We start from the raw sequence: 25016 nt of genomic DNA on the forward strand, positions 1-25016 counted from the left end.
GATTAAGGGACAGCCTGAGAGAGTTACGGGAGGGGAGATGACAAGGAGCAGGAATGCAGAGGGTGACCCCAGACAGGGACCTGGCCCTGCGGACAAGTTATAGGACGACGCTATGCTTGTTGTGGTGAGCAGATGGAGTGGTCAAAAGACAAGGCTAAAGGTAGGCAGTGCTAGGTCATAAGCTAGGCTTAAAAAAAAGGTTTCAGACTGAAGGTCACAGGAGGGTCAACAAAGAATTTTTAAGTAGACAAACTGCACGTCTGTGTTTGTTTTCTAAGACAGTGAACCCAAGAGGGCAGGCACCGGATTTCCTAGCTTCACCCATACAACTGAGTACTGCAATGTAAAGCGACAGGTATTTTTTGATAGCGGAGAACACTTTTAATAACCTCTGAAGCAAGAAGGAAGATCAGTTTCATTTTCCATATGGCAACCCTTCAGACAGGCTCCACGATCTCATTAATTTCAAGGTCATGCAGATTTGCTCTGGGAGATGGGAACTGTCTTTGGGCTTTGTGAAAGGGCAGGTAGCAGGGTTGGGTAACACCATGAGCAGACCGCCTGAAAAGCCCTGTTATCATTAGGGACAAATGAATTAAAAGTTTTGGGTTTAAGACAAACGTACTCTAAGGAACTTTAGGATGGTGATGAGAATTCCAAGCAGGCAATTTTATCTTTGAGACTGACCTTTATGGTGAATTCAGCCTAATGACAGTGTGGGCACAGAGCCAGAAGGGAATGCTAGAAAAATCCAAGCCTGCTGAGCCCCCCACAAGACAGTTTTCACCGTGACCACAGAACCATTAAAGGCACCCCCAACATCACCTAACCAGCCCATGTACTTATACCGCTAAGTAAACACGCTATTTTTTGAAGTACTTAAATTCTAAAACCAAGGTCCAAATGTTCACATTCTGATTTGCTTTAGGTATGAAGGAGATGGGCTTCAGGCCCTAGAGGACTGAGGATCTCTAACTTTGGGGGTTGTGTTCAGAACTTAGCTTCTTGGCAGGATAAGGAGGTGCTGATACAATGAGATACTAATTAACATGTGAAGCTCTCAGAGGCGGTTTTAATTTCCAGCAGAGTCCTGTTACAGCCCTTCTGCGAAGAAGCAAAGACTAAATGTCAAGGAGGGAATCCTGGGGAGGCCTGCACGTACCTGCCCAAAGTTTTCTTCATCGATACAGAACATGAGGTCCAGTTCAGTAGGATCATTTTCCAAGATCCACTTCAAAGAGTTGTAATATTCACTATCCTAAAAGAAATGACACAGAAATTAAATACAAACTCCCCACATACAAACTCATTTGACTTCTTCAAATAATTAAGTCCTTCTAACGTAATTCCCTTCAGAATGCTCAAGAATTACTTCGTCACTAATAGGTTTCCTGCTCTGCTCCAAACCTACTCTTCTCCTTCAATTTAAAACACAAACCAAACCAAAAAAGTGTTTTGGTACTAACAGGGGATTGGACTTGAATCCTGCCTTCTGTAAAGCGTAGAGGAAGCAATCTGCCCTGGCTTGGCAGAAATAACTTATCAAGTTGAACATGGAGAGATCAATATACTTCCTATCTTTTAAGGGTGAAAACATCAGAGGAAAACAGGAAAGACAGAGAATGTTCTACTTTAAATACCAATGATTTTATACCCCTTTCCTGTGCTTTGGTTGCTCTCTGCAAGTCCCATAAGCAAACAGGAAGGTTGCTCTGGTGTCAAAGCCAGAACACAAGCCACAAGGCCCTGGGCTCGTCTCTCTTGGGGCAGGCCCGGAGGCTCCACCACTGGGGATGGGCCGGACAGGCTCTGGGAAGGCAAGAGAGAATGTGTGCACCGACCATCAACAGGTGGGTATAAGATTTAGACTTTAAAAGAAATGTCTATGTTCCTAGCAGAGATGATGAGCAGGAACCCGACTGATGCTGGTAGACAATGAGAACATGGCTCATACGCCCAACTATATAAGAGACACCATCAACACTACACCAGGGCCAAGGCAATGCAGGTGCTTTCTGATCAGGAGACAGGATATGAAAGCAGAGCTGCAAATATCCCAAAGGGACAAAGAGCTTCCTGATGGCCCTGTGAGTGCGCAGGCACTCAGGCAAACACCCACATGCTCGACTGGAGCTCCATGGTGTGGGGCTATGGGTAAAGTAAAAGAAAAACAGAAGCAAAAGATACGTTATGAGAAGAGTTCATTTTCGTTTGTATAGAAAATCCTTTCAACCCTAAAATGGTGAACCTGGATAAAATGAGTAAGTTGAATGCAATGTGAAAGCCCGAATCACTTTGCAGAGTGTGTCTCCTGGCATCATTTTCTAACTGAGTTCATCCCGTCCCCTGGACCATACTGGTCACTTCCACATCTGGGGTGATGGTAAATGCTCTTCCCTTTGTCTGTTTTCTGGCCTGTGCTCCTGCCATTTTTTGAGATCAAAAAACAGAGGGAGACCAGATGGATCTCTAAACAATCGTATTATTAGTTTTCGATGGAGAGCAGGAGCTGCAGTGAGATCCCCACATGACCCTCGGATTTAATTTGGTTAAACCAGTTCTGGGTTAAGTTAGGTGGCCGAGATCTGTGTCTGCCCACCTCAAGCACCACCGAATCTAGGAAATGTGAACAACGATTTACTTATTATAAAAGCCAGGGAGAGCAATTAACTCCTTGGACAAATCAATGTTCCCTGTTCATAGCGAATGACGACATCCACAAAAATCACTGCGACTACAGCGTGGTCTCAGCTACCTCTCTTGAAGGTGGCCCGTGACGCCCATGGGAGCGATCTATATTCACTTACCACAGATTCCATGTCATTCAGAGTTATCTGCTTTCCCAACATCATTTTGTAAAACGGTCTAATGAAGAAACCTAAGATATGGTGGAAAACCAGGGGTTAGTTTCAAAGCTTTGATACTGCTGTGCATCAGAGCATGAAATAAAAAACTAAGCTGCCCGCAGGTTGGATGAGAGGCCAGGCCTGGCCTAGGGGAAGGCAGGGCTCAGGAAAGGGAGAGAGTACAGCACGGAGGGAAAAAGAGCTTCTTGAAGGCCAAGCAGGTGTCTGCAGCTCAAACAAGCCACATGAGCGGGAGAACAAAGGAGAAGTAGAGGGTAAGGAGCCCTGGCGAGGACAGGCCGCGAGGGGTCTGGGGAGCGCACAGCCCACAGGGGGTGCTGGAGAGTCAGGCTGCCGCCTGGGGATCGGGTGTCCTGGAAAAGCCAGGTGAAAATTCACCTGTACTTGGGGATCACTGCTTGGGCAGTAATGGGGAGACAATCAGGAAGGGGGCAAGAGGGGAACAAGGGTGACCACCCAGAAGGCTGTGCTGTCTTCCGGGGGAGGGGGAGTGCACAGGATCTGCGGGGGGTGGGGAGGTGGGGCTCCCCTTCTGGCCTTACACACCTGTGGGCCCTCTGGTTCTCGACTCCAGAATTCCCAGGCACACTGCTCTCCCCTCTGTGGCAGTCTTCTCCTCCCTGCTGTGTTCCTGCCTCTCTCCACTCCTCCTCTCACAAAAGCCTTGGCTCTCTAGTGACCCCAGCTCCTAAATGCCTACTCCTACCCCACCCTCGAGGTGTGGCACAGGTCCACTCCCCAGACCCTCCTGCCAGGCTGCCTTCTCCTCCCACGCTCCCTCTTCCTACAGGCCCCCATTCTTCTGCTCCTCACCCATTCGCCCATCCCCTCCCACAGAACTGAAGTTCACTGAGGCCAAGATCTTATCTTCTTTCTAGATTTCTCTGCAGCAACTAAGAATGTCTTCTCACTTGGCAGAAGGTAAATAAACAGACCTTTAAGAAGGCTGAAATGGATCTACACAAGCTAAAATAATCTATGGTGTAACTCCCAAGTCGCAGAATTAAAATAATGTTTATATACACACACACACCACTGTGTGTGTGTGTGTGTGTGTGTGTGTGTGTGTATAAAATACATAAATAATGAGTGCAGTTTCTTTCTAATCAGGAAAAAAAATGTTTACTTTCCCCACCAAAAATAAAACATGAAATAAGTGGATCAAAATCAGCTAGCAATTACCAGTGAAGATATATTAAAGGGAGAAGTACAGAGGGGCCATCAATTATTCACTGGAATAGCTAAAGTTCCACAAACAATTAACATAATTACTCAGAAAACCTCATTTTCTATGGTAATTATAATTTTGACCTCAAATATTACTCTCTGCTCTCTATCTTCAACTGTGTTATGCCCACATTCTTCAAAAATAGATATTTTAATTTTTAAATTTTTTTTATAGATTTTATTTATTCATGAGAGACACAGAGAGAGGCAGAGACACAGGCAGAGGGAGAAGCAGGCTCCTCGAGGGGAGCCCGATGTGGGACTTGATCCCAGGACCCTGGGATCACGACCTGAGCCAAAGGTAGATGCTCAACCACTGAGCCATCCAGGCCCCGCCCAAAATAGATTTTTAAAAAGATTTTATTTATTTATTAGAGAGTGAATGTGCACACTCACAGGGGGACAAGCAGAGTGAGAAGGAAAAGCAGACTCCTCACTGAGCACAGAGCCCTTTGTGGGGCTCGATTTCATGACCCTGAGATCATGACCTGAGCCAAAAGCAAGAGTCTGATGTTTAACCAACTGAGCCACCCAGGTTCCTCCTTCAAAAATATTTCTGACTCCACTTCCTCACTGATGGATTTCTGTAATCCCCCCTTCCAGTCAGTACTCCTGAAGTAATGGAATCCAGAAGAGGTGTCTACTATTAATCAGCCTACGGATCCAGCCAGGGAAGAAGTCTGACTTCTAACTCCGAGGTTACCTTGAAGTTCCTTCCCTGACTTATATGCTCTAAATAATAATGAGATTCTTTTGTGCCATCTGTTTAAGCAGTGATCTCAGGGTCAAGGTCTTCACTAACTTCTAGCATTGCTTTGAAATTATTTACAATCCCTTCACATTAAAAAATAATAATCTGAGGACAAAGAGAACAATAGCAGGATATTGGGTGGATGAGATCATTTTCATTAACTTTTCAATTAGCTTTTCCATCTGTCACCAAATCTACCTCTTGCTAAAAAAAAAAAAAAAGTTACTCTGGATAGCAGAAAATGTGCAAATACAGAATGTTCTGTGCTTCACACTGTCAGTTAAAAAAATTTTTTTTGAAACTGTAGACACTATGTCTTCAGTGCTCAAATTAGGATGACACCAGGGAAAAGCACCTTTTATAGGCAAACCATAAAACTAATTTATCGAATTCTAGAGAAATCAGTGAAACTTTTGCTTAAAATTGTGATGTGAAAGATATGAAGCCTAATAAGGAACCACAAACAGCAATGTCCCATTTTGGTTCCTTTGTGACATGTCAGTAACTTACCATCTAGAAGTTTCCCATGAAATACTGCCAGACCAGCAACTCTTCCAATAAAAGTGAAATAGGACAAATGGTCTTCATTACAGAGGCCTGAATTGGGATTGATCTGAAGTGTGTAGTTGTCCCTTTGGGGAGGGATAGAAGGGAAAAGCACAATCATACTTTTAAATAAGAAATGCAAGAATGTGAATTCTCCTTTGCCACCTGTCATTAGACTTGCACAGTGCACCTGCGAACATTCTGTACCCAATGGGACGAGGCATAAGCTAGAGGACATGACTCACTGTCTAGTTAGTCCCTTTGTGACCCATTGAGGTCTAACAGAACAGTTACATTTCTTACGTTACACTTCAAGAAACTGTTCATATTTGAGTACTTTTTGCTCTACAGAAATGTCAGTTTCATATGGTTTAGGCGAATATCTTGGGAGGATGAGAAACGCCGTCTAACACAGAGGAACCTTGTGTGGATTCCCAATGACATGAGTACTGCGTTTTCTCTGTGAGGATGAGGGTTAATTCCTTTGGGAGACTTTTGGTTTGGAGATTCAAGTTTTTCTGATGGACCCAACCCTTGGTCCGACCAGCACACTCTGCCCTGAAAGGTGCCCTCCCCCTCCCCCACTCAACAAGGGCACTGGTAGCAGCATTTGGTGTCTCAACACTGCAAACCTCAAAATGTTCACATGTATCTAATCACCATTTTTTGGTCTCAAAATCTTGAGATCAGTTGGTTTCAAATGGGGCTTCATAGATTCCCCTGGCATGGAGGTGGTGGTGGTGGTGTCTCTCTCTCTCTCTCTCTGGGAATGTGGGTGAGAGGTTAGGGTCTCACCTTCCTACCCTGCCCTCCACTTCAAAGGTTTTACCAATTTCACATAGCAGGCTTTCTCAAGGGACTGGAGAACAACAGTAAACAAAATGGGAAATTCTTGGCTAGATCAACCAAGGAGGATGCTAAGATTGGCTTCCAAAATAGCTTCCAGGAGAGTAGCACCAGGTAGATAATGTGGGAGAAGCCATGTCCCCTTAGAGCACAGGCTGCCTTTCAGCAAGGTCAACTATTCTACTGGGGCCTCAGGTCTAGTCTAAGCCTTTGGAGACTCTACATCCTGGAAGGAATGTGTGGCCTTGTAAGTCGCAGGTGTTGATTCCTGAGAAGGCAACTAAACCGGCCTCAGTTTCCATGTTTGGCAATCATGAAATCCTAATGCAAGGGAGAATCTGTTCCTTTCCTTACAGGACCAGGACACGAAGAATGGGTCCTCAAGGTTCGCATCATTTGCCTCTGAGTAGTAGAACTTCAGAAACTATTCTTATCTGTAACCTGATGAGTTTCTGAATTCTGACACTGACAAATCCTCTCTAATTAGCATAACATTACAAATGAAAATTGCCTCTTGTTCCCTACCATAAGTACCCAGCACATTTTCAATTTCAATGACGTGAACCCGGATGACGAGGGAAAAATTATTTTTAGGTGTTCACAGAGTACATTACTTCACCATGGAGAGTCGGAACCTGTTCTAGATCTATGAGGGTTGGGGGGGGGGGCTGAAATCGGCACTGTTAATTCATCTTAAATGACTGAGCCACTCACTCTCCTGTTAAATTTAAATTCGTTATGAGTAAAACTGTTTCAGTGCGGGGGTGGGGGTGTGGGGGCCACATTCAGAGAGCCCTCCGCATACTCACGTTGCAGAGTACTCAAAAAGCCCGTAGTAGGGGTTGAACATCTCTTTGGACAGGAGGAAGAACCACTCTCTGGCCACACCCCCATAGTCAAGACCTTTCTCTGATTCAAATTCGATCCACAGTCTAGCTTTCAGGACATCCGGTCTTTTCACAGACATGATTCTCCGATAGGACTCTTCAAAGATGTTATTTCTGTGAAGTTTCATTTCAAACCTATTTGGAATATCAGCCTACACGAAAGAAGAAAACAAGCCTGTAATCACACAGTAAACACACGCCTTACTCTCGAACAGAAAAAAGAACAGAAAAAAAAAAATCCAACAACAAAGAGCAGAAATGACGGCAGTCTTCAAATAAACAAGTGATGAAGGGTTCCAGCTGAGATTCCCTCCTTCAGGGATTTTCTTCACACAGACAGCAAGCCCCACTATGTCAGGATAAGATACACAGAGTATGTGCCAGCAGCTGGCAGATTCAGCCGGGAACACATGATGCACAAGAAAGTGTGTTTGAGGAGAAGACCGTCATCCTCTCCCCGTTTTATAAACCATGTGGGGCACTTATCCACCTATGGGACACTGAAATATGGTCAACTCTCCACATCGCTTCTGTCAAAGGAAGGGATGTTAGTCCAGGTCACAGAAACCCATAAAACAACCCCCACCTGGCCAAGATGAGCACACGTCCAACTCTGGCAGGGACTCCAGCTGGGAGATGGGAGCCCCGATGCCTACAAGCTAATTTTGTTGCCATCAGAAGCGGGACCTCGGTTATCAGGCCAAGTTGTGGGAAAGGATTGCAAAGGTCACAGTTCATGAACATGAACGTCAGTAAGTACTTGACTGGAGTTGGGCACAACCACTGCCTGGACAGAAGAGGACCAGGGTGAGCCTCGCCCTGACAGTGGATCTGCAGAGTGAGCCTCCTGGCAGGTGACACCACAGCGGAGGTGCTGGGGAGAGATGGGCTACTACCCACTAAGTCATCCCCTGCTACTGGGGGAAATGTAGGTTCCTCACAAAGTTAATACGGAGGAATTTTACATGTGTGTGTGTCGAAGTCACTTCAAGGGCAGTTATCCAACAGCTACTTGAATCAGAACGCTGGGAGAAGAGAACCCCAAAGTGAGAGCTCCCGATGCAGAGACCATGTCTTGTGCATCTGGGCATCCCCATCAAAGAGGCCCAGAAAAGAGGGACTGGCTGAGGGGATGGAGGCTGGGCAGACTGGGGTGAGGGGAGCCATGGCCAATATTCTCCTCTTCCCGAGGGGAGGAAGCCAAGGAACCGTGGCTGGTGTAGAAACCACGGATGCTCAAATTGAGGGGAAAACTGGTAAAACCTGGACCAGAGAGGTAAAGTCAGGCAGTACAACAGAAGATGCAGTGCTGAAGACCCAGAGAGGATGTGTCAGTAGAAAATGTAATATTGTGATTTAAATGCTGCCTGTAAAAAACCTCATAGGGTTTCTCGGTCTTGTAAAAATCTTACAGGGTTTCCCACTGAGAATTTTAATCTGAAAATTTACACTTGCTCTTAATATGCCAAATATTGTAATTTAGTATTACAAATTGTATTTATGTTAGCAACAGGATTAAAATTATACTTCTGAATTGGAAGGGAAGGACGGGAACATTTTTCTAAGTGGGGTCTAGGTTTTATGATGATGACCATAGGCAAGTGCACAGGCTTCTCCAGATTTTCTGACTAGGTCCTGAATTGGTTTATATCCCATTAAAATCATTTCTATCTTTTCATGTATTACATAAGAAATGACCGCTCAGGTTGATTTGATATGTAATACTAGGTTAGTCTTCACTTACCATGTCTCTTAAAAAAGAAAATTCAGATTGAAGATCCAGGTGGATCAAAGTGCAATGGAAAAAGGAAGGTAATATTTTTAGTATACACATAAAGGTAACACACGAGTCGTTCTCACTGAAGTAACTTTGGTAACTTACAAATGACTAGAACAGCATTTCTGGAAGATATGTTACTCACAGGTTTCTTTAATTTCTTCCTAAAGTAGTCATATTTCTGCTTAAATTCTCTGGAGTAAGGAACAGCCTGGAAGATAAATTTATACATATTGATAATGTACACAATACACTAGAAATTTTAGGTCTACTGAGCCAACATTCACAGAATTTCACAAATCATAAACCTTAAAATTCTCACTCTCCGTATTATCACTGAAATTTATATAATGTCTATAGTGTAGACAGAAAGGCCTAGAGGTGATTGTGGCAAATCAGCACTGAGTGGGGGGGCTTTTACCCCTTAAAATAACTGGATTGACATCCTTTTTAGAGATATGCAACATAAACCAAATACACTGTCCACGTGACTTTTGTCTAAATGGGAGTTGGGGTGTAACCTTTTTTTGGGGGGGGGGGATTTAGATAAAAGTCATTGGCTAGGATTCTTTAAGATAAAATCCAAAATCACCTATGTGGTCATTTTGAAAAGAATAACTGTGCTTTTAGAAACCATGGGGAGGAAATAAAATGACAAGAAAGGCCAGTGAACGAATATTCATAGCAAGGAATATAAAATCAGGGAGACAGCATTTTGGAAAGGTCTTCGATTTAGGAATGGAAGGTTTGCCTCTTACTAGTAGGTCTTGGGCAGGGATTTCTGTATATCTGGAGTGGCGTATCTACGAAGCAGAGTGATGGTACCAAAGGCATGGGTTCAGTAACTGAGTTGGCGATCATTACTTAAAAGTTCTGGAATCTCTTCTGGTAAAGTAATAACATTTTAATGTCGTCATTTATACTATTTACTTGCTATGGTGTAAAGTACTTACAATATCTGAGAGCCAGAGGCCTGACTTCAGGCTACTGAAAAGGCTTATTATTTTTTTTAGAAAGCGGATAAGATTGGCTTTTGCATACACATGGACAGAACTGTGACAGCCTCGTACTCAGAAAACTTGTTGCTTTTCCACAAATAGTATGAATTTGGGCAAGAATAGTTCTGCTGATATCATTTTGGGCTAAGTTAATAAAATATACTGATCCTTAAAGTGTCTCCAGACTCCAAGCCTAACACCTTATACTTTTTCAGAAAGAGGAGAAGTGACAAACAAAAGCTTCCCTCCTTCATACTATTTTAAGACACAATCACACAAACAATAAGCCAAAACAAAAATAACCACTCTTATAGAAAACAATAATCATGTCAGTGTTTTGCTTTGTAATTCAAGAGCAATAAAGACAACGTGTTTATATATCCTAAGGAGATTCTTAAGACAACTTATGGTACCTAGGATCTCAGCTTTTAAGCTATTCTTCATTGGATTTGCCATTGAACACTAGATTTGACCATCTATCATATTTATTTTGGGCCGTGTTCAGTCTGATGAAGTCAATTATGAATCCTGATTCTAGAAAAGGTAGAAATTTTGCCAATATTCAGGAGACCACCAAAGTAAGGGCAAGGATACATTGTTCTGACATAAGCCAATGAGGACATTATGATGTTTTTTGCTCTAATACTATATCCCATCATAAACTAAGATTTCCTGTACAGTTTTATGGATTCTTTGGTGGTTCCTCTGCTGATTCATTCAACAGATACTTCCTGAGCTCCTATTCTGTGCCAGCATTTTAGGTGCTAGGGAAATAATGGTACACCCACCAAAGATTTCTTTTCCTGTTCCCTCCAGGAGCTTGCAAGCTATTGTGTGTAACAGGCAGTAAGAAATAAATAAATGAATAGTGGTAAATGTACTGAGGGAAAACAGAGTTGCCGGTAGGCTCCTTTATAGGAGTGGTCTGAGCAGAACCCAGAGGGCAGGAAGGAAGACACCACGACAGGAGCAGTGTGTATAAAGTCTCAGAAGGAAAGTGTTCAGCTGATGCTTTTAGCTACGCTTAACTGTGTCAGAGGGAAAGTAAGTTGAAAAAAATGCCCTTTCATTATCTCAAGCTGGCTTTAGCAGACCGGACTTCTAAGGCAGACTCCGGTGCCAACTAGCCCCGCGACATAACCTCCTGACTACAGAATTTCTTCACAGTCAAGGAAGAAATGGACTAGATGAACTTCAAGGCTCTTCCATTTCCAAAAACCTGTGGTTCCCAGCAATTATTTTTTGTTTTTGTGTCCTCCCTGAAAATGTTGAAGGCAGGCCTAAAATACAAGTTTAAGAGTCTTAAATCACAGAGGGAGGATATATTTTAAAATGCTGCCCCCAGCTTGTGTTCTCTACTCTCCTGTTTGACTTGTACCTGGGAGGTGCTGACTGCATGTGGGTGGAAATAAAATGCCGAGATATTTCTGATCTTTCTTCTTCTGGGCAATGATGCATGAAAGCTGAAAAATCATTATCCTCCTCCAATACTTCTCTTTTCTCTCTGGAGATAGTTCTTATGAATAAGCAGCAGCAGAATAAATAGGTTTTTATACTCTCCTCCTGAACTAATGCCAACAGGACAAAGACCTCCCTACAAGTGCAGCCTTTGAAGAGAATCACGAGTGGAGTATATGTCTGGTATTTGTTTATTGTCTTTTGAAATTTTGGCATATTATTTTCTTGTGTACAATTTAACTTCTAACATAAAGTCTGCTCCAAAACTTAACATGTTTGTTGATAAAAGCCCTTAGCTCTATATTATATATGTTTTCTTTTCTGAACAGAAGTGAAAGCCTGACTGATCGCCTAAGTCGGGTCTAAACATTCTCACATCGCTCCGGTCCAGCTGATGCTGGTGCTCCTCAGAGGGGGGCTCGTGTCTGATGTGGAGACCCTGGCATGGCCAGCACACCTATAGCTCCTGTTCTACTTCTGGCCTTTGCTGGGATGGATGGCAACACGGGTGGGTTTCTGAGCTCCTGACAAATTGGGAATGACAGCATCTTCCCTATTCCTGAGTGGACTGTTGCTGAGTTTCAAAGCAGCTGATTTATAAAGTTCTCGAAAAAGTACAAAGCGTTACACAAACATGAGATAGTATTCATAAGAGCAGCAAGCACGGACAGCACTTTACCAACGCTTTCACTGGTGATGCTTGTAACACAGACTTACAGTAATGCTGTGTTGAGCTGCCACAGACAGGGAACCCCCCCTCCCCTAATCAGGATATTTTTAAAACTTGGGAGAAAGAGAAACTCTAGGTTCCAGATAAGCAGAAAGACTTAAAATTAAAGACGGGAGCATTGGACCTAGACTTGGTGCTTGGGCTGGGGTTTTAATCCTCACATGGGGCCACAGAAGTTGCCCTACAGTCTGTATGACTGAGCTAGGGAGTAAGAAACAGAGTTCCCTGCTTAAAACCTACATCTGACACAGGGACAAGAAAACTTCCCACCAGCCCAGGAAAGTTGTAAGGAAGCTTACCTTCTGTCCAGGACCACAAACGAGAGAAAAACAAAAAGAAACAGACCTGTAATAAATTCATACTCTAAGCCTACACCAAAGTGGGTATGAAGTCCACAGTTATATTAACTGGGCCTGCATGATCCCAAGCTAAGAAGTTAACGGTAAATACAGGTCAGGACTTATAAATGCCTCATAGGGGAGGAAAAAAAAAAAGATGAGCGCACACACACAAATTATAAACTGAACTTTTTATAAACTGAACTAAACTGAACTACTATTGAGGGGAGTCTACAGACACAACATATGGGAGATTTAGTGCCCCTATGGCCAGAGATAACAGAATAATCTAAAAGAGAATATGAAATAAGCATTTTAAGAATGATTTGAGAGCTAAGTATGAGTTAAAAAAATAAAAAAAAAATAAAAGAACATGATAGAATAACAGTAACTGAAAAGACCAAGCAAATTGAAAAAGACTCAATGGAATGATGAGTAATTAAGCACAGTTACTGAAATAATAGACATGATGAACTGGTAAAGGGTAGGTTACAAAAAGCTTAAAAAAGAATTAGCTGGAAGAGCTGAGCCCACAATATAGCAATGAGAGAGAGAGAGAGACAGGGAGACAGAGAGAATAGGAAAGCTAAGACATTAGGAAGTCAGAATGTGAAGGTGAATCACACACCCAAGAGGAATTACTGGTACAGATAACCAGGAAGAATGGCAAAGATACAGTATATGAGAAATAGCTGGAGAATTTTCCAGAATGGAGGGAAGACAAGGGTCCCCAGATTGAAGAATTACAATGGGTCCAAAGCAGAATATAAAGAAATGCACACTTAGGTTCATGACAGTAAAATTACACAATGCCAAAGTCACAGAGAAAATTCAAAACTGCCAGAGAAAAGAAAGACTTAGCTACCAAAAAATGACAATCAGGTCAATAGCAAGCTTCTCAACAGTTCTGGAGGCCAGAAGATAAGAAAAGAATATCTCCCAGGTATTAGGAAAATAATGGTTAGTTAAGACTTCTAGAGCTATCATTTATCGGAGAGGTCATATAAACCCTCTCTCTCAGACTAAGAGATTTCCACTCCCAGACTCAGGTGGGCACCACCATCCCTGGGAGGGTGTGTTCAAACAGATTTTGCAGGGCTCACTCCCCAAAGTTGCTTGATTCTCAGTAGGCCTGGGTTGGGACCCCCAAATTTGCGTTTCTAACAAATTTCCAGATGATTCTGATCTGTAGACAACACTGTAAGAATCTGGAATCCTACTTCATTCAGAGGAAAACCTAGAGGTAGCAGGTATAAGAACCAATGGTTGGCGAAGAAATCTGCTTACATGTAAGGGACGTAAACAAGCACTGGCTGCTGAGAAAAAAGTTAAAATATTAATGGCTATTTGGAAAGTTTTATAATGTTGCTGAACGATGGAAAGGGAGTAGGAAGGATGGTATGAGAGATCCCCTGAGTCCCATCTTGCTCAGGAGAACAGAGCGATCAATTTTGACATGAAGTACGTTGGTTACAAATTTTTAATGTAAGCACTGAAAGAACAGAAATAGAAAATACAACTTCTAAGCAAGTAGAGGAAATGAAAGAAAATAAAGGGTATTTTATCTATCTAGTAGAAGGTAAGAAAAGAGAAAAAACATAGCTAATTAAGTGGGGGAAAAGATATACCAGGCAAATACTAAGGAAGAGAAAGTAATTGATAAAGCCATGCTCGCCAAGGGAGAGTCTGACACTACCGTCTTGGTTAGATAGAACAGCCAGGAAAAAAAAAGCAGTGATGGAAATGGATAATTTGAACACCATATACTTGATATAATGGACATATAAAGAACTCTATACTCAACAAAGACAGAATACACACTCTTTGTAAACACAAAAAGAACATTTATATAAAAAAAATGGCCGAGCTGCCAAGGAAGTTTCAAATATCTGGTAATCAATATTCCATAGATAATATTCTCTGACCACAATGCAATAAAATTAGAAAATTAGTTAAGAAATAGAAATGAAAAGCACGTTCTAAATAACTTGTAAGTCAAGGAGAGAAAGCAATCATGGAAATTACCAAATATTCAGAACTGAATGACAACAAAAGCCAGCTGTCTACACGAAGTTGCTAACTACCTAAATATACATGCTCTTCCCGAAAGAAGACTCCCCCACTACTAATGAAAGAGTAAACAAGGCTCTTTTCTTAATTTAAAAAAAAAAAAAGATCTTTCTTTGGGTCAAATCTACTTGGACTTATGATGCTAAGCAATTGTCAACATAGTAAGAACTAATGGTGTTTGAGTGAAGGCAGATGATCAGTAAGTGATAGAGATATTTCAAAAGGCTTCAGAATTATGTCAAAAGTCCTCTGTCACTTGGAAACAGCATTGATTCCTGAATACCTTGTTTCTCATGATGCAGAAGAGAAAATAGGACTCTAAGCGCTTTATCGTGACTGTGAATATATCAAAAGGAAGCCATGGTGGTAAGGCAGGTGCTGAAGTCACATAAAAAGCAGCTGTTTTAACTGAGGTATGATTGGGCACTTTGCGTTACACGGTACCAAAGCAGCTGAACAAAGCCAATAAACAAATCCAACAAATTAACTTAGGGGATGTCAAATATCAGGGGAGGTTTGCATGGTATTATCTTTTAAGTTTTCAAACAGACTTACCTTTAATAACTCAAAACATAATTTGAACTGAACCAGATTAAAGCCACAAAAGCAGTATTAAAAAAAACCCAAACCTATTGGCCTCTTAGCCCAGCAGTCAATATGCTTTTATTTCCTTTGGCTCCTCCAGTTTTTAACAGATCCCCAAGTCTGCAATGTTTTGTGACGCCACAGGTTTCCTGTAATTCCAAATTAGCTCCCCGGGCTCCTATCAACACTGACCAAAGATGCTGGTACATTCCCTGTGGATGACTGTGACCCAGGCGGTGCTGGGTACCAAGGAGCCGTTACTGCTGAGTGATGGGGTGGGGGTGGGCTGAACACCACATGTGGCAGTATTTTAAGAGGGCTCTCTACCTAGCTTCCTTTCGCCCTGGGCATATAGGCGGGGACTGTAAGGTAGTGGGTCAGCAGAGACAGAGGTTCTTAACCCTGCCAGCTTCAGAGGTTGGCTACAACCTCACCCAAGCTTTTCCAAACGTTCCACGCTGGAAGAGATTCAGATTGTTAGCATGCATTTACCACCCTTGGCTGAAAGAAATGACAAACTCTACACATAGAGGGCTTGGCTTGGCTTGGCAAAAAAAAAAAAAAAAAAAAAAAAGGAGGGGGGGGAGAGGACATTCTGATTGTTATACTTTTCATCCACCTTTTTACACAGGAGGAAAAAATGTATAGTTTTGTTACTATTGGCAAAGCACTTTCTGTTCCTTTATAAGTGAAAGCCCTTCAAAAAGGCAAATGCAGTTGTATCCCACCCGGGAATTTCAGTGAGGAGGAGATGGGAGCGATGCTAATCTAGCCAACCACACCATGCCCCTGGCACCAGGTGAGCAATAATATACAAGAAATACATGTTTAGATGCAACCCAAATATTAGACTGAAGAGTTAAAACTTGAGAATACTGACCGGACCAGTAATAGCTGGATTCTGCAGTCTTGGATCTTCCCACTGAGTAATTTTGCTATCTGAAAATTAATGTTAAAAAAAAAATCAGCATGTTAATTCAAATCTATTCTACGTCAAGAATGTTTTAAAAAGATTTTTGGATTTTTCAAAAGCTGTTCTGTCTCCCATACCAACCCCCTAAATAAATGACTTAGTATTTCAGGGTTAGAAGAGAACCCTATTCTATATGGCAGCCCTCCACACACCCCCAATACTGTTTAGTTAAAAACACTCCATCAAAAATGCACGACTAAAGCCAAACCATCTATTCACACTGTTTTTGGCAAGAAAAATCTGCCAAAATTTCAATTATAAACCCCTGTTCTTTCAAGGATTTATAACTTGATCTTGATTTTCCTTTAATTGAAAAAAGGCATAACAAGTCTCAGCCCCTAAAAAGTTAAAACACACACACACACACACACACACACACACACACGATTTTTCTCAAGTACTTTTTTCTTTGCACATGGTGATGGAAAACTGCTTTCCATTAAGAATCCGAATGTTGAACAAATGAATAATCCATTACACATGTCACTCAGATGCACGCAAATATCAAAGCAGTGAGCACTGGATATGGCGGACAAATAGCAGAGAGACAGGTTTCCCTTTTGGTCAAGGTGGCGAGAAGCAGCGTCCATTCTTCTCAAAGAGTCAACGTCACCAAGACTGTTGGTTGCTGCCTCTACTCCTGCTTCAGTGGTGTAGGTGATACTGTGCGGTAGCTGCCCTGCACTTGGGTTTCATGACTGTGCTTGTGTGTGACTGTGTGTGTGGGGGAGGCAGGGATGGACTTGTGGGAAAGGTATGGAGAGGGCAATACTCTCTGGAGTATTAGGGAATATCTAAGTTGCTTAAAAAAAAAGGTGGGGGATTATTTAAGAATACTGATTTTGCTTATTTCCTGTATAATCTGTAAGTAGACTGGTAAGAATGACAAATAAATTTAGCTTTAGTGACCCTACGAGGAATTTTTCCAAACCTGGTATAATAATTATTTTAATGAAAGCGAAGATCAAGTTCTAAAATGAAACTACTAAAGCACCTGATTTTTGAGTCATGTTGGCAGAAAGTTTATGTAAAATGTTTCGATGGTTTTACAGAATTTTGATGGAAGCAAAAGGCTCCCTACCTCATGAATAGGAATTTGGAAAGGAAAAGTTGCCATTGTGATGGAGAACAAAGGAAAACCAAATAAATCAAATATAGCTAAGTAATAGCTCCCTGATCCACAATCTTATCACCTGGGAACTGTCAGAGCAGAAGTTAATGACTATGTGCACATGGCGTCTCCCAAGGAGTCTGTCCAAACCCCAACTTCCAAGTTCTACCCTTGACGGGTGGTGTGTCCCATAGCGCCCTCAAATCAAACCCTACCAAAACCAAACCCATGCTCTTCCAGGACCAGAACTCGTCCCTGTGATCCTATACCCCCAACACCACTATCACAGCGCACTCCCTGCTCACACCCAACACTGGCCACCTCCCTATCCTCCCCAGCCATTCTCGACTGGTGCTCACCAAGCTGCCCCCCATATCCCACTTGAGAAGGCTGCCTTCTGGAGTGTACTTCTCTTCCATGGACTATTTCCTATGCTTCCCTGGCCTTGGGCACACTCATTCCTATTCAAGACTTCTTTTGTAGTTCTGCCAGAAGGATCTTTCTAAGGAACAAATTTGACCACTATGACACCCCCCACCCCGAAAAATCCTCAGGACTCCCCCCCTCCTGCCTGCAGAAGGGACCCAAAATCCCACCACTGGCAGATGCCCTTTAACTTGACCTATGGTATCATGCTAGCCTCTTCTGCATGCTGGCCACCTGCACCCTACCTCAGTTCTCTATGGCACAGTCCACACACTTTCATACACTTGCATGTTTTTTCCTTCCTGGGGTTGTACCCCTCTTGCTTTACTAGATAAATCTGACTCATCATTTGGAATCCATCCAAAAAGCAAGCTGTTCCTATGGTCCTCTTGCAGCCAGCCACCAACCCTGGTATCTGGCCACGTAGCGAGAAGGTGCGGTATTCACTTTTTCTGCTTCTTTAAAGCTGGTTCATTCCTCTACCCAAATGAAAATACCCTTGAGGCTTGCTACTAGAATATAAGTCCCTTGAGGACAGAGACTGGGTGTTCCTTTATCTCTGCAGCTCCCTCTCCACTGCTGAACACGTTTCCCAGAACATAACATAACATAACAAACATAAAAATAGGTTATTTTTTAAAATGACTGTACGAAGCTGATGGCGAAAACAGCTTCCCTTTTAAAACAGTCTTAACATTTCAGAACCACACAAATTTCTATGTGGTTACAATACAGATCGATTTTATACCTAAGTATTGTCAGTATAGGATATAAATGGGGAGTGGCCATTTCCTCATTTTTTCCCCAGAACTTCTAAATCTAAACTTGCTTTTGGTCTTCATTGTATTTGAAATAAAGGGACAAGAATGAAGGAGAAGAATGAGCCAGTTAATGTAGCTACTATTAACAGGTTTGGTAAGCCTGATGGCAAGAAAGACTAAAACAGGATTTTATAGCCTCAGTGGAATCTTATTTTCTTTTTAAAATTTTTTTTGGAATCTTATTTTCTCTTCTAGCTTTGTCTCCAAGACACCTGTGGCCACTGACTCAGCTGCTGGGCATACCTGGTCTTTAAGAAGAACCATGTGATTCCAAAACGAGGTGGAAACTCAGTGCAAGATCTTCCCTTAACCTTTGTTCTCCAGTCTCGAGACGGGGGCTATGTGTTCAATACTTGTTCTCTTCTGAAATTACGGCTTTCAGATGGTTATTTTTAATCTTAAAAATGTCTGACTTCAGGATCCCTGGGTGGCTCAGCGGCTTAGCATCGCCTTCAGCTCAGGAGGGTGATCCTGGAGACCCGGGATCGAGTCCCGCATTGGGCTCCCTGCGTGGAGCCTGCTTCTCCCTCTGCCTGTGTCTCTGCCTCTCTGTGTGTCTCTCATGAATAAATAAATAAAATCTTAAAAAAAAGTCTGACTTCTCAAAAGTTGATGAAGCAAAAATAAATAGCATCATTATTTAAAAGACAAGTGCACTGCTGTTATTTGTCATCCATGTGCAGTCACGTGTCCTGGGGATGACGGAAGACAAGACGGCTCTGACTCTTTTGAGAACTGCTGGCACAGGAAAATGCCACCACACGGGAATGACCTGGTTCCCATCCTGTGCGCAGTAGGCCAGCAAACCGAGATGCTGAATCTTGTAAGTAATCAGATGTGGGGAAACTGCTCAGGAGAGGCTTGTCCCTCAACGTCACCTGCCAGGTGGTGGAAGGCATTTTGGAGTGTATCTGTTGGCCTGATAAAACCTCTTAAAAAGACAGGTATTCTGTACTCGTCACAGACTGGGATTTGGTGAAGCAGCATAGGAATTTAACTGTTTCATTGATACATAGCCCCTTTATAACTTTCAATGGAGCAAACTTTGACAGACTGGGGAGAAATGGCAGAAATGTTGCATCAACAGCAAACGAGATTGTAATTAAACACATGTTTTTCTTAACATATAGTTTTTGCTCACCTAATTTCCACTATTATCTGGTTGAGAGAACCTTTCAGTAGGGTAGAGCAAAGGCAAACTTCAATCTCCATGGAAATGACCACAAATACCACCTTTCCTAGCTCAGATCAAGCAGGCCCTGTGTGTGGTCTTTACTGTCCCGGAAGCCAAGAGGAGCCTCCTGCAAGCTGTCTGTCCTGGCAAGAGGATGGGAAGCCAGTGAACTCAACACCTGGAGGGACTGATGGACTGATCAGGAACAAGGAACTACCCAGGCATTTAGCCAAACTAACCTCTCCTGCCTCCCAACACATAGAAACGGGCCAACCTGGGGCTGCAGCCATGGCTGCTGCTTCTCCAAGGCAAGTTCTCTCCATTTTCTGACCAAGGATGTCAACCTCCTCAGCCTTCACTGCTGACCTTCCATGAATTAACTTCACGGCACCACTTATCAAACATCTACTCTAGGTTATACTAGGTCTATGCACATCACTAGAAACCCCATCTATGACCTTTATTATTTCTAATGTGCACTAGGATGGACTTTTGCAACATAGTGTTTCTTGTTTGGGGGCTCCTGCATTAAAGAACAGTCATAAAATTCTTTTCAGGTTGACCCGAACACCAGATCACCAGTCAAAACACGGCCACAATGTTGTGTCAAAAATTCTGTGTGTAGCAGACCAAGGTTGTGTTACTGGTTGAGTCCTTGTTTTAAGAAAAAGATCATTATTTATTCATACCTACCTTTGAAAACTGAAATTGCAATGCATGAAAACTAAAAGAAATATTTTGTTTTGTTTTGTTTTTAGTGGGAAAGAGAGGTATGCTTGCCTCCCTTATTTTAATGAATTATGCTATGAGTAGAATGACAAATAAATGGCATTTCAGAGAAAAAAAGAGTATGCACATTTTAAAGCATTTATGGTAGCAATTGTAAAATTCTGGAAAGCAGGCAAACCCTGAATACTTTTCTGGTCATGGATAAAACTAAGCCTACGTACATAGAAATACCTAATTTTAACCAAAGGGTAGCCCATTCCCCAATACACCTAGGACTTCCACTTTTGGTTTAATTCTGAACTGGTCTTCTTAATTTATAATAACCTCTCAAGCTTTCTTGCCTGAAAGCAAAGGTGTATAATACACTCAGTATCTTCTAGGGGTTTCCCTAGAAGAGGCACAAGACCTATGAGACAGTGGCAAGCCCTTTCCATGAGGATCCCTGTGGTTGGACTACCCAGCAACCGGCTCCTCGGTATACTTTTGATTAGTTAAGAGAATGTGAGGCTGGAGAAACCTGGTGCAGACTTGCTCTTTAGGAACCAAATGAAAACAAAGATCAAAATACTACCAATTACACTTACATATAATTGAAAACTTCTTTTAAAAAACATTTTTTTCAGAAGTTCTAAGGGATATACAAATATGTTCCCATGGAGAACAACATGTTGCCTTAAAAAAAAACCCCACTGGCTAAAAGCAAAATCTTTATTAGTTTAACTTTTAGTTGAAATGAGAAACCACACATTTATTCAGAGGTGCTGGAGCAACTATACTATAATTTCAAGATACGAACTCCATATATATTAGTGTGTTGGGTGCAAAAAAACATGCTATGAATAGAAAATAAGTCAGAATGAGCTTCTTGCCATAAGACCTTTGAGGGCAGTGTTTAAGACACTTACATGCTGCTTCAAGCACTGCTCACACAGAGATTTGTTTGACTCAATTATAACTTCTAGCCTTATTTTCTATTACTAGAGTGTATTTATTAAAAGCGCAGAAATCAAGGGGTTATGGACCCAAAAATTTTTTTTAATTAAAAAAAAAAAAAACCAAGAAGTTAATAGGTCACAAGATCAAATCGGGTGAAAGCTTGCTGGGCTACTTTCAAGCAAACTTGGGATGAAATCATAGTACCGTATGAGGGCACTGATTCTCTGGCATCATTCTCTCCACATAACACCTGGCTGCCTAGATGAAGAGTAAAATGACAAACCTTTCACTATAATATTTGAATGACTCCTCGTCCCCCCATCCTTTTTCCTGAAATGCCGATGTGTCTATAAAAGAGCCTACTTACTATGGTCAATATAAAACGTTCGGCCATCCAAGTGAATTCTTTCTTCCCAACCAGGCTGGTATAGAGAGAGAGAGAGGGAGAGAGAGAGAGAATGAATGAATACATACATTAGCTAAGAGTCCCAAAAATCAACACTAAATTTAAACACTCTAAGAATGCTTTTTGACTCTTCTCTTCTAGGGTATATTGTTACATTAAGAATAAACCACAAACATTTCCAGTTAACTCTTGACAACATCTAGCAACACCCTATCACATGTTCACCAGCCTTAGCAGCCTTCACTCACTGTGTGATGAACAGGAAGCAGGGCTTGCTATTTCAAAAGCTTCAAAGGGCAACTCCAGCATTCCACGGAACAGTTGAGTTTAGGATTGAATAGCTCATTTAATTAAATAAATATTTACTGAGTACTGAAGGGAGAGGAAGGTTAATTTAAAAATGTCAGAGACAGATGCTCTAGTCCTATCACCAGGTGGCTGAATGACCTAACAACACACAGATTCTCTGGTGTGGGCTCTCACTATTCGTACTCAGGAAACAATTGGATTTGGGTATTTTTTTCCCCAAGGTCAGGCTGGTACGCCCTCATTATCTGAACGGTGCTTACTTGCTATCTGAAAGTCAGGAATCCCAACAGATCAGGACAGCATGCTGTCTTTTGACGTCTAATCTTGGTCTCTGGCATTCTCTGGGCTCTATCTAAACCCAAGAACCAAAAAGTTCTAGGGATTGAGGCATTCTTGTGCAAAACCTGATGAATAAAGATTGAACCCTAACCTTCCTAGATTCAAGCTGTGCCATCACATACCACATGCCAGGCAACAGTGAAGTTCTTGAGTTTGGAAAATCCCGTTGGAAGAATGCCCACCACCCCTCCATTCTAGAAGTCTCCAGTCTCCTCACCTTCCTGTCCTTGTAAGGCTTTTTGATTTGGGGGATGGGGGTGGGTGGGAAGGCTGAGAAGGACATATGGTGAAAGTTTCATTCAAAATCTAATATGGAGTAAATAGCTCAACTCCCATTTGGGCCCTCAAAGAGAATAAGTGATAAAAAATTAAATTATATAAACAGCCCTCAACAGGGAAGAAAAACTTAAAATATCTGTAGGCTAATGACTTACAGAAACTGTCTATGATTACTTAGGCATTTTTCTCCTGCTGTTTTTAATATTTCTGTTCCAATGACTAAATTAGCAATATGGATGGAACCTAGTGGTTGCTAAGTTACATAATAAATGTGTGCTGCCTAAACTGTCGCATGTAGAGAATGCCTCTTACATCCTAGTTACAAGGTCTACTTTCTACTCACTGCTAACAATTCAAAACTCTCTTTTACAAGTAGTGGACATGAATTCTAATATGTGTTACTAGAATCCAGCCATGCGCCTAATTCTATTAAAAGATTACAGACCAATGGGACCCAAAAAAGCCTGGAGAAAGAGAAGGCCCACAGGGTCTCTCCATCAACAGCGGGTCATATGAATGGGTAAACATTTTCAGACTTGTCCATGTGTCTGCAGAGTACTCACAGGAAGAGGGCCAAGGTCATTGGGGTTTAAGGATGCCTTTGACCGCATATGTACTGGAAATTTCAGGCGTGGATCTTCCTGCAAGAAAACGTGAAAGGCAGAAGACGTTAAGAGTGATTCTCTGCGTGCAGTTACTGGCTCCTGCCCTTCTGGAGTAGTGTGTTCCAAGGCAATAGGTTGTGTGTGCCTGGAGCTGCACACGCAACTCCTGCCTGTGCGGGGGAGGAGAGGACCTCTCTTTGTACAGGAAGGCTGGCTGATCGACACTCAAGAAAGATTTTATATACTCTTCTCCTCATCCTTGGTGAAAGCAGGACAATGAGACTATTTCAATAAAAGGTGAAGCATTTTCCCAAGACCTCTAGCAGGTGAAGGAAGAGTGTCCCAGCAGGGACGTTACTATGGAAACCTACCAAGAATGGAAGGTGCCAGGGCAGATGAGGATCTCCTCTGCAGAGTGTGTTGGGGGTGGGGGGCAATGGTTTATAAATCTCTCTTGGGCACTGAGCTGTGGGTGAGGGCAGTGAGCCTTTCCACAGGTGCTGAGTTTCCTGTTGCGCCCTTCCACTCCTTGATCTACAGCAGAGAGTCTGAAATTGATCTGATGGTCAAGTCCCATCCTGGCTGGAGTTAGGTGGCCCCATCACGTAATGTCTCATATCCCTAACTAGAAGACTTTACTGAGATTCCTGGTCAAGTTCTGCAAAATGAGATTCTCATTTACGTCTTAATACTTAAAAGTTTGTCAAAGATTTTTCTTAAGGGATGTGGCTCATGGGATACTACAAAGAACCAACAAAAGAGTAGTATGTGCTTTGATATCTTGGGTCATGCTTTATAATTGACAAAGAAAACAGAGGGATGTGTCATCTTGCAACTACCCTGTTAGGAGGCTGTGCACATGATCTCTGCTTCTTTAACATGAGGACACTGAGCTGCTGAGACCATGAGGACGTGCCCAAAGGCTCTCGCCCAGAGTCTGGGAGTGGCTCTCAATTATACAGACCCAACAAAAATGCAATGTAACTTTGAGAATTTGCGTTAGAAACTCAAAAGATTATGAAACAAATGATACAACTCAGAATAGCATACTGTCAACCGAATAAGCCAAAGATTAAAAAAAAAAAAAACAAAACTCTAACAAAATCCTTTTATTTCAATTACATGAAAGCCTCTGTTCCTGTCAAATCACTAAAAGGTTTTCCTGCCTCAGCATTTTCCCAAGGCAACAAGAAAATGAAGTAATTGGTATAAACCTTGGAAAATAATACAATTCACTTTGTGCCAGCTAATGGGTATGAAAATGTTCTTAAACTGATTATGGCAGTGGTTGCACATGTTTATTTAATGGTCTAAAAACCACTCACTTGTATATTTTAAACAGGTGAGTTGTAGGACATGCGAGTTATACTTCAAGAAAGCTGTTAGAAAAATTTCCTAAGTCAACAGTATAAACTCTTAGTATCACTGGATTATAACAAAGTGACAGATTTTTGGAACTGGCAAAGTCTACTCCCCGCCCCATGCCCAAAAAAAACCTGCCCCAAAATCAAAAAATAAAACCAACCTTTGCTTTCTATTAACTATAGCCAACTATTAGCTGGAGAAATAAATCGTGTTAGCAGTTTGGCTATCGTGATGGCTATTGACTCTGAACCTTGCTGCTGTCCTTTTTAAAGGGTAATTCAAGGCATAAAATTGGTCTGGTTTTCTGTTGTATTCTGGAACCCATATGGTGTAGTCAACAGATACACTAAGGTTTTGGATTTTTAGGTCCCAGGAGATGTAGATTTGGTAAATATTTGTGTTAGGCTGACTTTGGACAGAGGATAAGACATGGAGCACTAAGCTCCCCACTCAGTGCTGGCTC

At 42.1% G+C, this 25016-nt stretch overlaps 1 protein-coding gene across 12 annotated transcripts in view; it reads right to left on the bottom strand.

The window, feature by feature from the left end:
- NEDD4L (NEDD4 like E3 ubiquitin protein ligase) overlaps positions 1-25016 on the bottom strand; it is a 338650-nt gene that overhangs the window by 23597 nt on the left and 290037 nt on the right. For all 12 annotated transcript variants that reach the window (XM_077891827.1, XM_077891799.1, XM_077891773.1 and 9 more), the window contains 8 exons: positions 23147-23224; positions 21618-21672; positions 15961-16019; positions 9047-9112; positions 7047-7276; positions 5356-5477; positions 2808-2878; positions 1163-1258 (listed from right to left, as the gene is read on the bottom strand). In XM_077891827.1, the coding sequence (XP_077747953.1) occupies positions 1163-1258; positions 2808-2878; positions 5356-5477; positions 7047-7276; positions 9047-9112; positions 15961-16019; positions 21618-21672; positions 23147-23224 (777 nt within the window). The remainder of the gene's footprint in view (positions 1-1162; positions 1259-2807; positions 2879-5355; positions 5478-7046; positions 7277-9046; positions 9113-15960; positions 16020-21617; positions 21673-23146; positions 23225-25016) is intronic.

The sequence above is a fragment of the Canis aureus genome, chromosome 1, assembly GCF_053574225.1.
Source record: "Canis aureus isolate CA01 chromosome 1, VMU_Caureus_v.1.0, whole genome shotgun sequence".
Taxonomy (NCBI): Eukaryota; Metazoa; Chordata; class Mammalia; order Carnivora; family Canidae; genus Canis; species Canis aureus.